The sequence below is a fragment of the Aptenodytes forsteri genome, unplaced genomic scaffold, assembly GCF_000699145.1.
Source record: "Aptenodytes forsteri isolate BGI_AS27 unplaced genomic scaffold, ASM69914v1 Scaffold198, whole genome shotgun sequence".
NCBI lineage: Eukaryota > Metazoa > Chordata > Aves > Sphenisciformes > Spheniscidae > Aptenodytes > Aptenodytes forsteri.
Window position 1 is genome coordinate 597376 of NW_008795697.1, and position 12732 is coordinate 610107.

At 38.5% G+C, this 12732-nt stretch overlaps 1 protein-coding gene across 2 annotated transcripts in view; it reads left to right on the forward strand.

Moving 5' to 3' along the window:
• Window positions 1-12732, forward strand: part of PCNT (pericentrin) — a 105175-nt gene that overhangs the window by 51876 nt on the left and 40567 nt on the right. For both annotated transcript variants that reach the window (XM_019473082.1, XM_019473083.1), the window contains 5 exons: window positions 4260-4489; window positions 4922-5041; window positions 5556-5576; window positions 7701-7928; window positions 11685-11855. In XM_019473082.1, the coding sequence (XP_019328627.1) occupies window positions 4260-4489; window positions 4922-5041; window positions 5556-5576; window positions 7701-7928; window positions 11685-11855 (770 nt within the window). The remainder of the gene's footprint in view (window positions 1-4259; window positions 4490-4921; window positions 5042-5555; window positions 5577-7700; window positions 7929-11684; window positions 11856-12732) is intronic.

Consider the following 12732-nt stretch of genomic DNA (forward strand, 5'->3'; position numbering starts at 1 on the left):
GCACCCCCCCCCCCCCCCCCCCCCAAACTAAAGTGCGCATACTTAACTCCTGAGTAGCAAACATTTAGATCTGATAAATTCATAGCTGCCATGATTATGTTTTGTGGTCTACTCAAAATAAAATTCTCTTACCATGTTTTTAGATTAATTTTATTTATACGCACATATATATATTCGTAGACGTGTTCTCTTGCAATATTCACTGTCTCTTGTTTCTAGACCTTTTTCTTTTCCCCCAAAGGGTGTGAGCTGGGTAAACCAAGTCCCTCAGGTGAATAAAAAAAAATTATCTAGGTAAATTCTAGTTAGAGTTAAAAAGCTGCACTGGGCACTCTTGCCCGTTACTCTATCTTTATTCCTTCTGTCCATTCAGATCTCCCTCAAACACTAAGTCTATTTAACATATTTTTGGTAACCACCTCACTGTCCTGAAATTTGCTGCTGCCTGTTCAATGAGAGGGAATGGCTAACCTAGCTGGTTAGAGTGTATTTAGGGATTGACGTTCTCCTGGTATCTGCAGTCCATCTCTTGCCAGCAGCTCATTAGGACTTGAACAGTTGCATTTGCTGCAAGTGCTGAGCCCTATAATTCATCCCCTTTCCCCCACCCCAGCCATCTGTAGTACTCTTCCTCTGGTTTGGAATTGTTTGTAGTATATGGGAAATATGATAAATAAAAATCATATTGTTTGGAGTTGATTGACATGGCTTTTTTCTTGAAAAGCTGATGCCTCCTCCCTTTTTTGATGTGGAGTACTAATATGATTAGAATGGCCTCGCTAATAAAATGCACTTAGAATGGAGCTTGGCATTTGCTAATGATGATCTTGGGAGCGGGGAGGAGTGTGCCGGGGCATAACCAAAGTCAAATTGCGTGATTTGAATTAGCATTAATAAATAGCAGGTTTGTCCCTAGAAAGAAACAAATCTGTGATCTGATGATCGTGTTGCTTGAAATTATATTTATACACTTGGGGAACGTGTGCTTAAAAAAAAACAACACCACCAAACAAACAAAAAAACCATTGCTCAAACAGATTACACTTACTGAGATTGCCAAAATTTGATACCTGCTTTCTATGAAACATTTTCAATTCCATGTAAAATCTGTTAGCCCAATTACTTTTTTCCATTAACTTGCATTTCTGTCTGAGGAGGTGACTGTGACTGTTTATTTCAATTTTATCTAATCAGTATTTTGTTCCTCAGAAAGCAATAGTGTTGCTTTTGAAGCTAAAAAGAAGCCATCAACTCGTTAATGACCATGTTTCTTAGGGTATAGAAGGAAAAATTCCTGTGCTTGTTTTCACAAAAGCATCAGTTCTTTTCTCAGTGGGTCAGTCTACTTATATGCCGTTCCTGTGGGTGCGCGTATATCTGTACACGCTATACTTTGCCCTCCTCTGTGCACCATGTGTAAGCAAATACAGTAGTGTGCTATTTTATTCCCATCTCCTGCCTGGCAAAACACAGCACTTGGTAAAAAATATTCTCTGTTGTGCAGATATGGCTGGGATTCAGTCTCCTAATGGAATTCAGGCTGTTGTCGGCTTTTTTCTGGACTGTGTGTTTCAGCCTTGCATAACTTGCTGTGTTGCATCTCATGATGGCAGGAGGCTATTGCAGCTCCAAGTGGATTGTGAGAGAAATTGCTTTTGGGGAGACTCTTCATTTACCTGCATGCATTCTGCCAGAGCCTGAGTTACATCCACAACTCAATGAACATTTGATTAGGAAACTTGAAGCTTAGTTCATGTGATTATTTAGCACTGTGCTAGAAAAAGTAGGGAGCATGGCACAGCGGTTGCACAGTTGTTATTGTGTAGGCATCTGAGATACTGCTCTTGGTAATTGTGAGTTTGCAAAATTACTGCTTGGAGTGAAATGTAGTTGGAATGTAGTTGTGGATTATCACTCAAAGGCAGAAAGTACTTACCAGGACTAGAGCTTTTTGAGATATGTAGTCTGTGTGTATATCTCCAGCAGTACCTCAAAGTCCTTTATTAATCCTGTGATTTGTATTTATCAGCCAATAGCAAACTTAAAATGGCAGGAGAAGCCTGGTACCAGTATACCCGTATGTAAGGGAGGGCAGGGCTCTTAACACATTGTCTAGAGTGACTGCAAAACAAATTTTTTTTTTTTTCCTTCAGCTGGTGTGTGTCATGCTCTCACATTGGCAATGTAGATGTATGCTATGCATCTCGAAGAAATCAAGTGACTGATAAGCAATTTTGTGTCCATTTCAGTTGGTTTCAAAAGCTACCATGGGTGCTTAGCAAACCTGACAAATGGTATAAGAATCTGTAATAGTTCCATATCTGCCAAGTTTTCTTTTGCTCAGTTAACCTCTTAGTTTATCTTGCATATTTTAATATTGTCGCAATGCAGAGAAAGTATAGTTGCTACAGTGAGAGACCAGGGTGACTAAATCATGGAATCACAGGATTGCTGTGGGCCTCGAGAGCTCATTTAGTCCATATTTTTGTCCCAAAACAGAATCTATTTTATTTGTTTCTCTTTGTCCAGCCTCTTTAATTTCCAGAGACAGAGACTTTACAGTACCTGCATGCTCTGTTCCTTTATCCTTAATGAGGTGACGTTTTCCCCAATGTTTAATGTAAATGCTATTGCATCATTCTAAGCTTGTGATGCTCATCCTCTGAAGTATGAACATAGAAACGTTCACGTTTCTTGGCTTATTTTAAAGTGTCTAGAAATTTAATTAAATACCTGTGGAGAGCGAAGCACTAGAAAAAATATTATAAGGAGGCTGTGGTATCACTTTTGGTTTTGAACGTTTGTAACAGCAACTTAAAAAAAATGTTAGGTCAGAAATCATGTGGATTGAGTGGATCATGCTTGGAAAAGAGAATTGTCCCATTCTGGGAACTGGGCTGGATGACCAGTTAAGGTCCTTGTTGGAATCATAGACTTATCTTTTCCTCTATGACTGAAAACACTTAAGATGAATAATGGAACGTTTGGAAAGCAAAATAATGAGCTCTTGCAGGACTTTGCTTTAAATACTAAATAGCCAGACTTCTATTTTTGTGTTCAGTTTACTTTTTAGCTATAGTCACATTAAAATGGTTTTGCTCCAAGTGCATTCACAGTAGAGACTCAGTTTGGGTCTCCTAAACAGTGTATTCAGTGCATCCAACTAATTGAAAATGCAGTTTGTAGGTATAAATTAGCTCTTGATAACTTAAATAATCTTGAGCTATGTATGTTTTCATAGTTGCAGTATTTCTTTTGCAGTCTGTCTAGGGCAAATATGTGCCATCTTTTCTTCTAGGTGTTTCTTCCCTTTGTAGCTTCAGAACCGGACTAATTTTCTGTAAGTGTGATTTTTCTCTGGGTTTTAATCCCCACTCAGGTTCAGAGAAAAAGATTAACTTTGCTTTCTCATAGCAGCTAGCTTCAGAGTAGGGCTGGGCACCGGTGCTCACTGAAAAGATGGACTGGTTGTTAACTCAACAGTGTAGATAGCAGCAGCAGTATCCAGCATGGTACAAGGCAGAGGAGTAATTTAGAGGCTGACCTGAGACGATGTTGGAGGTCTAAGGAGGATCTCGGCATGACAGTTTGGAGGAATTGAGAATTCGGTATTGGATGGCTTGATTGAGAAGAGATTTGAAGTAGGATGGGAAGTTGGGATGGAAGGGGTGGCAAGGATTTAGGATAGAACAGTGAAGGATGGGGCAGTCAGAAGGATGGGCATGAGAGACTAGGTGGCTGACAGTGGGGTGTGGGGCTTAAATTTAGGGATGGAGCACATCTGGAATGGAGTGAATTTGGAGGATTGAGGATCTGGTGTGGTTTGGAAAGAGCCTCTGGGGCAGGAAGAGTGTGGAACTGGGGTTGAGAGGGCAAGGACCTAGTGAGGGAATTTGAAGGACTCCTGGTCAGGTGAGATGGGGCTCTCTGGAATTGTGAGGTCTCCAGGGGTGAAGGTGAAAGCTTTCTATGTGCCCAGAATATCTCCAACCAGGATTTACTTTGGGATTGAGAAGAGATGCCCATGTCCTCCTTTACTACATCATACGGTAGTCTTAACAGAGGTGGCTTTCAGAGACACAATGGGCAGTCAAGTATCACACTTCCTTTTGTGTCTCTTACAGACCATCTCAGAAGATTTTTTTTCTTTGGTTTTGATGCTGTCCAAAGTATCTGAATTTTTAATCTCATCTTAAACTCAATTTGATTTTTGCAGCCTGCACTGACAACTTTGTTGTTATTTTTGCGTTCTTATTTAGGTCTACTCAAGGAAGTAGAATTCTTAGCAAAGGAGAAATTAGAGCTTCAATGTCAGGCAGAAAAGGACCATTCCAACTTACGCTCTCAAATGAAAGTTTTGGAGGTGGAACTGGAAGAACAGCTGCATAGTAATCAAGACCTGGCTACACAGTTATTGGAGGTTGCTGAATTAAAACAGCAAATTCAAGTTCTTGAAAAACAGCTTAAAAAACAGCGGCAATTCATGGATGTAAGCAAGCTTGGTACCACATTTCCATGCTTTTGGAGGTGATAAATACTCCGAGTTTGTGACTGAGACTTGGAAGATGGTTCGTAAAATGGGATACTTTCTGTTTTGTTTGAAATTAAGACTTTGGTATGCTAGTCTTTTACAAGAAAAAAGGTAGTTTTTTTAATTCCGTTTCTGTAGTATTACAGGATAATTTTTTCTGTTTTATTAATTGCTCATTGTAGTTTGTATGTACATTGGAGTCAAAAAGGTTTTTTCCTTCCCTGTAATTTTAGCTATGCTTTCAGGACTACTAAGAGGTGTTAATGATTTTTAAGTGACCACAGTTTCTTCACCACAAAAACAAACCCCAATTTTTTCTTATACTCAATATTTTAATGAAATGCAAAATTTCTTAAAAAAGATTTTCATTATCTCTGGCTGGGTTTACAGGAACAAGCTATAGAAAGGGAACATGAACGTGATGATTTTCAGCAGGAAATTCGGAAACTGGAAGAACAGTTAAAACTTTCAGCAAAATCGCAGACTTCAGGAGAGCCCAGAGAGTACAGGGTGAGTAAAATCACACTTACTAGCTGAAGGAGTTTACTACAATTAAATACCAAAACCTGTATTGTCTTGGGGGACTGGCTCTTGAGAGACTTTTTATCTCTGTTGTCACCCAGAGAGCAGATTTTCCCCCAGCTGACTGGACTACATTTAGGCAGTGAGAGTGTACTTGCATTATTTCTTATGGAGATGGAAAGAAATGTTGTACGTGCATTACAGTAAAGTTTCACAGCCTATGAGTCTAGTTTGAATTAACTGAGGAGGACAACAATACAGACACTCCGCCTTGTAGAGCAGACCTGAGGGATGACTTCTGGGTTCTAAACGTGTTTAGTTTCTCCAGCTATAACAGTTGTAATAAGATGTTCTTTGTCTGCATACCTTGTCCTATTTAAGTTTATAAATCAGTCCTCTTTTTCACATGTTTATTTGTTTGATGCTTGGTTTCAAAGATTAACTTTGGCTTTTTTGTTTTTTTTTGTTTTGGGTTTTTTCCACATAAATGAACATTATACAGAACTATGAATTGATTATACAGGTATGGAAAACAGCATGAACATCTCTAACTTTTCATTTCTTTTCCTTTCAATCCCTTCTCTTAATTAGATCTGCTTTGGCTTTTTTTCCTGTTCTTGATAATGTCAGGGCTTGGAAATAAGGGTACATGTTTTAGGGTGGCAGAATTCTTGCAGGGAGTGAGGAACCGCTTTCAATTTAATTTCCTGTACATAAGTGCTTCATTCTCCTGGCTTATTGCTCAGATGTATTACAGGCAGTTACTTACTGTAAAAGAGCTTTTTGGCATGAAAGGAGAAGTTGAGATTTGGAGTATGAAACAAAGATAATGGAATTACGATGATACACTGTGTCTTAGCCTTCAGCTTTTGTTTGTGGCCCTGCTCTTAACAAAACTTAAATGTGTATACTACTAAATTTCGTTTCCATCTATTTGTTTATTTACAGTTTATGAAATTGTGTACCTCAGTGTTAGAGAAGCAAATCTTGTAGGAACAACTGAATCTTTGATAGAGTGAATTTTCCATGCTGGAGCGCACCTGATTGTCATCTTCCTTCTGTAGCCTCTGATAGGACTTTGTTAGGCTTCTTCAGAAGTAGAGTGATTACATATCATTCTGCATCAGTCTTGGCTTCTCATTTGCATGAATGCCGTTATCTGTCATTAAGATTTTCCGAGTACATCACACACATAGCCTATGTATTATTTACACTGTGGCAAAGATCAGAAAAAGAATGGCAAAGATTTTTGTTTTGAAGGCCGCATGACTTGTTGAAGATCCGTTTGTACCCAGAAGGCATACCTCTGTAGCAGTCTTGGGCATACAGAATCATAAAGGATATGTGTCACGTTATTCAAAATATGTCAAACTATTAAGACCACAGCTTGTTTTCTATCCAAGATGTTAGGTGGATGACAGACAGTTACTAGTGTGCTTGTGGCTTAGTAAAGAGGAGTATGTGAAAAAATTGAGACTAGCTGCTGTAACTTTGCAACCTCTCTCAGAAAGGATTAAAACTTAATATATACATAATTAAGGAAATGTATATGTGCCTGTAAGCAGTTGAAAATGTAATGTTAATCACTTTTGGTATTCTTAACTAGTCTGTGACGCTCTCCATGCTCATTAATTTGAATAAATTAACTCTATTCTTCTGTATTTTGCTAGAGGGTGTTTTTCTGCTTTAGTAATATCTGTACAATACTTTGAAGAGGTAAAGTTATATATTAATACAAAGGATTTTTATTTTATAATATTGAAGAGGAATTTGCATAAATTCAGACACTTATTGATGAACAAAGCATTTATTTTGTAAAATCTCATCTTCCTTGCTCATTGGTATTGACCAAATTATTTCCCCTTTAGAAGGTTTCCCATTGCTTTCCTATCTGATCTTGCTTTCAATGTGTTTAATGAGTTTATCACTTCTGACGTAGTCTGTCTGTCACACTTGGTTCTCTCCTGCATCTGTTACCCACTAAAGCTCCTAGCCTTGCCTTCACATTCATTACTGGGATGAATGAGTGACCGTTTTCCTGCAGCTCTGTGCATGATTGGATCTCAGTGAGCTCAAATGCAAAATTATCCTCTTCATATTTAAGCGATTTTTGGAAAAAGAGTACCTGTTCTATGTTGACTACTGTGAATCTCTCTGATTTGCAGACATTGAGTATGTTACGTTGCATATTTATCTTTCAGTTCTTGGTATCTTCCTTTAAACTGGAATTCCTTGAAGTAATGGAAGAGGGTTCTGAGGTTACAGAAATACATCTAATGCTGTTAGTAATAATTCATGTAATCTTGGGGTTTCTTGATCTCAAACAAACAAACTAACAAAAAAACCCACACACACCACAAGGCCGCCTTTGATGACCGCTGGGCCTTGAGAGTATGCCTTCATCCAGTACTTTGCTAGAATACTGCAAATTTTGAGAGTAATCAAATGTGTATTTAAGAGCTGCTGCATTTGGAAAACAAGATTTCAGAAAGTTACTTTTTCATCCTTTCTGTCCATATCTGGCTTTACTTTCATCTGAGATTTTAGCATAGTTTAGTCCATAGTAAAACTCCACCTTCTTACTCTTGCTTCCAGTTGGAACTTTGTTATATTGCCTGAATATTTGTATAATGTGATTTCTGTATAGGTAGAATCTTTGCAAGCAGAAATAAAAGAGAAGATGGATGATTACAATAAGCTGTTATTAGAAAAGGAGCAAAAACACCAAGAAATTGCAGCTCGTGATAAAGAGATAGAAAAACTGGTGGCACAGATACGAGAACTGGAGCACAGTGGTACTGAAGTCTCAAAGACTGTACACTACTTGGAACAACAACTGCAAAAAATGAAGAAAGTGGAAACCGAATTAAAAGAAGTAATTTTTAAATACTTATTTAAATGGGAGTGGCATTATGCAGTGTCCTCATTGACTGTGTTACAGTGTTGTTTGAGACTATCCCTGGTGTACCTAGTGGTGAGTTAAACTGTTGTATTAATGGCAGGTATCGCAGCCACAGTTTTAAACAAACTCTGGTTTTACGAACTATAAGCCTACTTACTATAGAGACTACTTTTTGACAGTTGTCATGTTTGCATGGATCAGAGCTGCTCTTTTGCTTCTCTGGAAGTTCCTGAGAAGATAGTGTTACTGAATATTAAACATCATGTGTCTTCAATAAATAACTGTTTAAAATCATATTATACTAACTGGTAGCTCTTCTTGCTATGTGCCTTTGCAGCCAGATGTGTTTTCCATACTCTGAAATTTTTACTGCTTTGTTACTACTGCAGATTGAATCACAGCTTAGAGTTAAGAACTACATTCCATTTAGCAAAAGTATTTGTCTTTTACCAAACATCTGAGTAACCTTTTCTACCTTCTTAAACTGAATGTCTCAGTTTCCTCCCAGCAATTTTCCTTGGTTAAGTATTGTTGGTGTGTCTGTCAAGTTCGAAGATTTGAGAATGGCATGATCTAAACTAAATTTATTAGTTTAATTGCTAATTCTGTAAATACTTGCTTCCATTATTTTTCATTTTAAAAATATTGAACAAAATATTTTTTGTTTTAGCTTCAGCTAACATGATATAGACTAGCCAGTCTTAGGAATAATAGTACCTAATAAACTATCTATTTGGCACTTGAGAGATTGCATCTGGAGAACTGCTTGGTTTTAGACTCCCATGTGCAAGAAAGACATCGGTGTGCTGGAGCAAGTCTAGCAAAGGACTATCAAGATGGTCAGGGTGCTGAAGCAAACGATTTTTGAGGGGAGGATGAGAGAACAGGGTCCGTTTAGCTTTACGGAGATCTTATTGTTGTCTACAACCACATAATATGAGGTTATAGAGAAGATGGAGGCAGACTTGGAGGTACACAGTGAAAGGATGAGAAGATATGAGCATAAACTGCAACAAGGGAAATACCAATTAAATGGTAGGGGGAAATGGTCATATTGGGGGCAGCAAAATGTTGAAAAGGGGGCTCAGAGTGGCAGTGGTGTCTCTGTGACTTGGAGATGTTCAGAAGTCGGCTGGCCGAGGCCCTGAGCAGAGCCAAGTTGGTTCTGCTTTGAGTCAGAGGTTGGACCAGAAAGCTTTAGAGACCCTTCCCAGCTTAAGCTGTTCTGTAATTTTTATCCAAACATACAAAAGCCATGCCCATTGGCTTTCTGTCTGGCTTGCCTTCGAGTGGATGGAGACTGTGACAAGTTGCTCGTCTCAGAAGTCTTAGCTTTCTGTTAAACAGGCTTTCTTTATCCATGTGAATTCAAAATATTCTTTTAGCTGTCTGAATGTCCCAGGAAACTGGTCTTTCCTAAAAATCCTAAATAAGCCAAATTCAGACTCTTCTTTTGTTTTTTTTTTTTCTTTTTTCCAAGAAACTAATTCATCAGCTTTAAACAAGGTTATACTATTCAATTTGCCAACTGTATAGGCATTGTAATAGTTTGTCTTGAAGCAATTTCATGCAATAAATAAGTGCCAACAGAGCTCTAAGCATGATTGCATGTCATGAAATTTTTCTGTAAAAATACACTTGATGTGAATAGCAATTACAGATTTTTATTGTCCCCCAAATTCCAACATATGAAAAATGTAGGTATTGCAGATAATGGAAACTAGCGCTAATAAGAAATAGGTCTGGAAAGAGTAATTTTGAATATGGAATGGTATCTTTTGTGAAGAATACTGACTAAACTCACAGCTAGCAGATCCAGTTATCCTGCTGTCATGTGCATGGAGCAGGTCTTTGTTTTTTCCTGGTCCAATTCCTTTCAGTTGTTCAGGTTGTTGATATGTAACATTGACACTTCTGGTTAGGGTTGTGCTGGAAGGATTGCTCATCCTTTGGCCTGAGGTCTTGAAAATGGGGCTCATTCAGGGAGTCTGCTCTCCTATGGATTTTTGGTATCAGTGAAAGAAAAGATACCATGTTAGACTATATCTGTGTGGGCATCCAGAAGAAGGTTTTACAGTGAAGGTGCATTACATAAAGCTCTGATTTTTGCCTGGGTTGCCACTTGTTTTTGCTGGGTCACTGTAGCAACCTCAGAACATAGCAACTGGAGAATGCTAGGAGAAACTTAACTCTTGTGTGCAGAGCCGTGCTGACACCACGAGCTACGGCACATTTGCAGCTCTGCTGCCCAGTAAATGCAGGAACATCTGAGTTAAGGCAGCCCAGTTCTGCAGGAATCTGGATTTGCACATCGTTACTGGAGACTTTTTGTCAGTTGATCAGATGAGCTTTAAAATGGTGCGGGTAATGTCTTACTTTTAGTTGATGTAAAACAAAAAAAGGCTCTGTTGTTGCTTGGGTTTCGTTGTTATGTGTGTCCTTTCATGTATGGCAGCAGGACACCTAAGGGGCTTGTTAATATCATAGGTTTCTTGTGACGGTAGGAAGAGTTTTCATTTTTCTCTTCAGGACAAACAAAAGTATTTCTGTGATAGGTGCTTTCCTACTCAAAAAAGTGCAGGTGATGCAGTCATAATTATTACATTTGTTTTTTATCTTGCCAGTGATATTAGGTGTGAATGACACAGCTTTGTACCCTAACTGGCTGTCTCCCTATGATTTCCTTTCCTCTTGTGTGCTCTGTGTGCCTGGACTGCCCCCAGAGCTGGCCGGGGGCTAGTGGGTGGAAATCAGATGGCCTATTTAGTATGGACGTGAACTGTTTTAAATACCTGTTCTTGGGCATGCTGTTTTGATACTGCAATACAGCGTTACCTTTGTAATTTATTTGTTGTTTTTTAATTGATGCTTTTTTCATTTTAAGATCAGAAGGTGCTATCCATGTACTCTGGGTCTTAGGTCTTTTTGATTAGAGAAAAGATGGTCAAATTTTACATAATTTTTTGGCAAATCATATGATGAGTCTAAAATAACCCTTCTGTTAGAGGTATGTATGTTGAGCTATGGGCAGAATAAGTGTTGGAATGGCAGAAGCACTTACTGCCTCAGGTTTCTTGCCCAGCTTTCCTTTATTGTATCAAGTACAGATATATATGCCTGCTGTTTGGACGACTTCCCAAGTGAAGCTTTCCTCCTTGGACTGACCCAGCTCTTGAGAAAGACTGTGAGAGAAAGAGGGACCAAAGGAGAAGTTTTAAAATAAATAAATGAAACTATGGTAGCTTGACAGAGCACAGATCTGACAAAACTTAGTGCTGGTGCTTCACATTCTGACTTAACATGATGTATTTGTAGTAGGTTTTTGATCTACCCAAAACTCTTCATCTCTTAAGTCTCCACCTCTTAGATTTAGCTTGGCAAATATATGGTATCGTAATAAACTTGGAAATGGCTACAGGAACAAGACATTTAGGTTATTAAATATATAAAATGCTGTGTAATTGAGAAAGTATAATATATCACTGAATGCTAAATTTTCAGTTGTTGTTAAATGTGGGTTAGAAAAAATAAAGGGGTAAAAACTTAGGTGAGCTAAAACTGTTCAGTTGTTTTGAATTCCTGTTTCTTTATAGGCCATTGGGATTATGTACTTTTCTTGTCCCAGGGTTTGTCAGAGATGATGAAGTATTTTGGTGGGATTGTTCTGGTTAGGTGGGTATGTATATTGACAACAACTAATTCTAACATTAAAAAAAATATATTTTGCAGGATAAAGAGGCATTGCAACAGCAACAGTACAATAACCTGATTCAGATCTCTGCCCTACAGTCTAAATTGGATGAAGCGAGGCACAGAGTACCAGCAGACAGCAATTCTGCCCCAGTGCTGAAGGAGCAGTTACAGGCAGAGCAGGAAGCACTTCAGACAAAAGAGAGAGAGGTAAGAGTTTTGGTAGGGTCCTGTAGACTTCTGAGTCATTCACGTAGTTGCAGAAACATTTTGTGCAAACTTGTAACTGGGAATTTAAGCCATTCAAAAACCCGGTGACTAATGTTGTAGTAAATGTGCCTTCTTACTCAGTATTCTGTATGCTTTGGTGTTAACTAACCTTCCTTTTTCTTGCTTTATTCTGTTTTGTCATCCCCCTGTCCGTCTGTCTCCCCTCCCACTGGAAACTGTCTTGTGATGATTCACATCAACTTTGAGACTGATTGATCAATATCTGTTGTAAACTGATTTTCCTTTCCTTCCCAAGTTGAAGTGGAGCGGAAGGTAGATATTTTTTTTGTTTGACTTTGAGAGTGAGCGATAATTCCTTTAAGAACAGAAAGGACAATTACCCATAATGGTGTCATCTGACCTTCTCTATTTTGTGAGCCAGAGAATGTTAGCGATGAGTTCTTGTGCCAAGCTAAGCTGAAATGCAGTGTAATTGGTCACATTATTTAGAACTTTTATTAGACTTACATGCACAGATACATACACACCTCTGCTGTATGTTTATGTAATATTTGTATATTACAGATACTATAATAATAACAACATAACATACAGTCCAGTTTAGGATGTGTAAAGAAAAATGTGGGTGATCCTCCAGTTAATTGTACACCATTGTTTCAAGAGCAGTAAGATTAAAAAAAAAAAAAAGCCTAATTTCTTACAGATGGAAGTTCCATGTCTCTCATGAAGTCTGACTTCATGAGCCTGTTGTGATTTAACCCGGCAGGCAGTTAAACACCACGCAGCTGTTCACTCACTCCCCACCCCACCCCCGCAGTGAGATGAGGGAGAGAATCGGGGGGGGGGGGAAAACCAG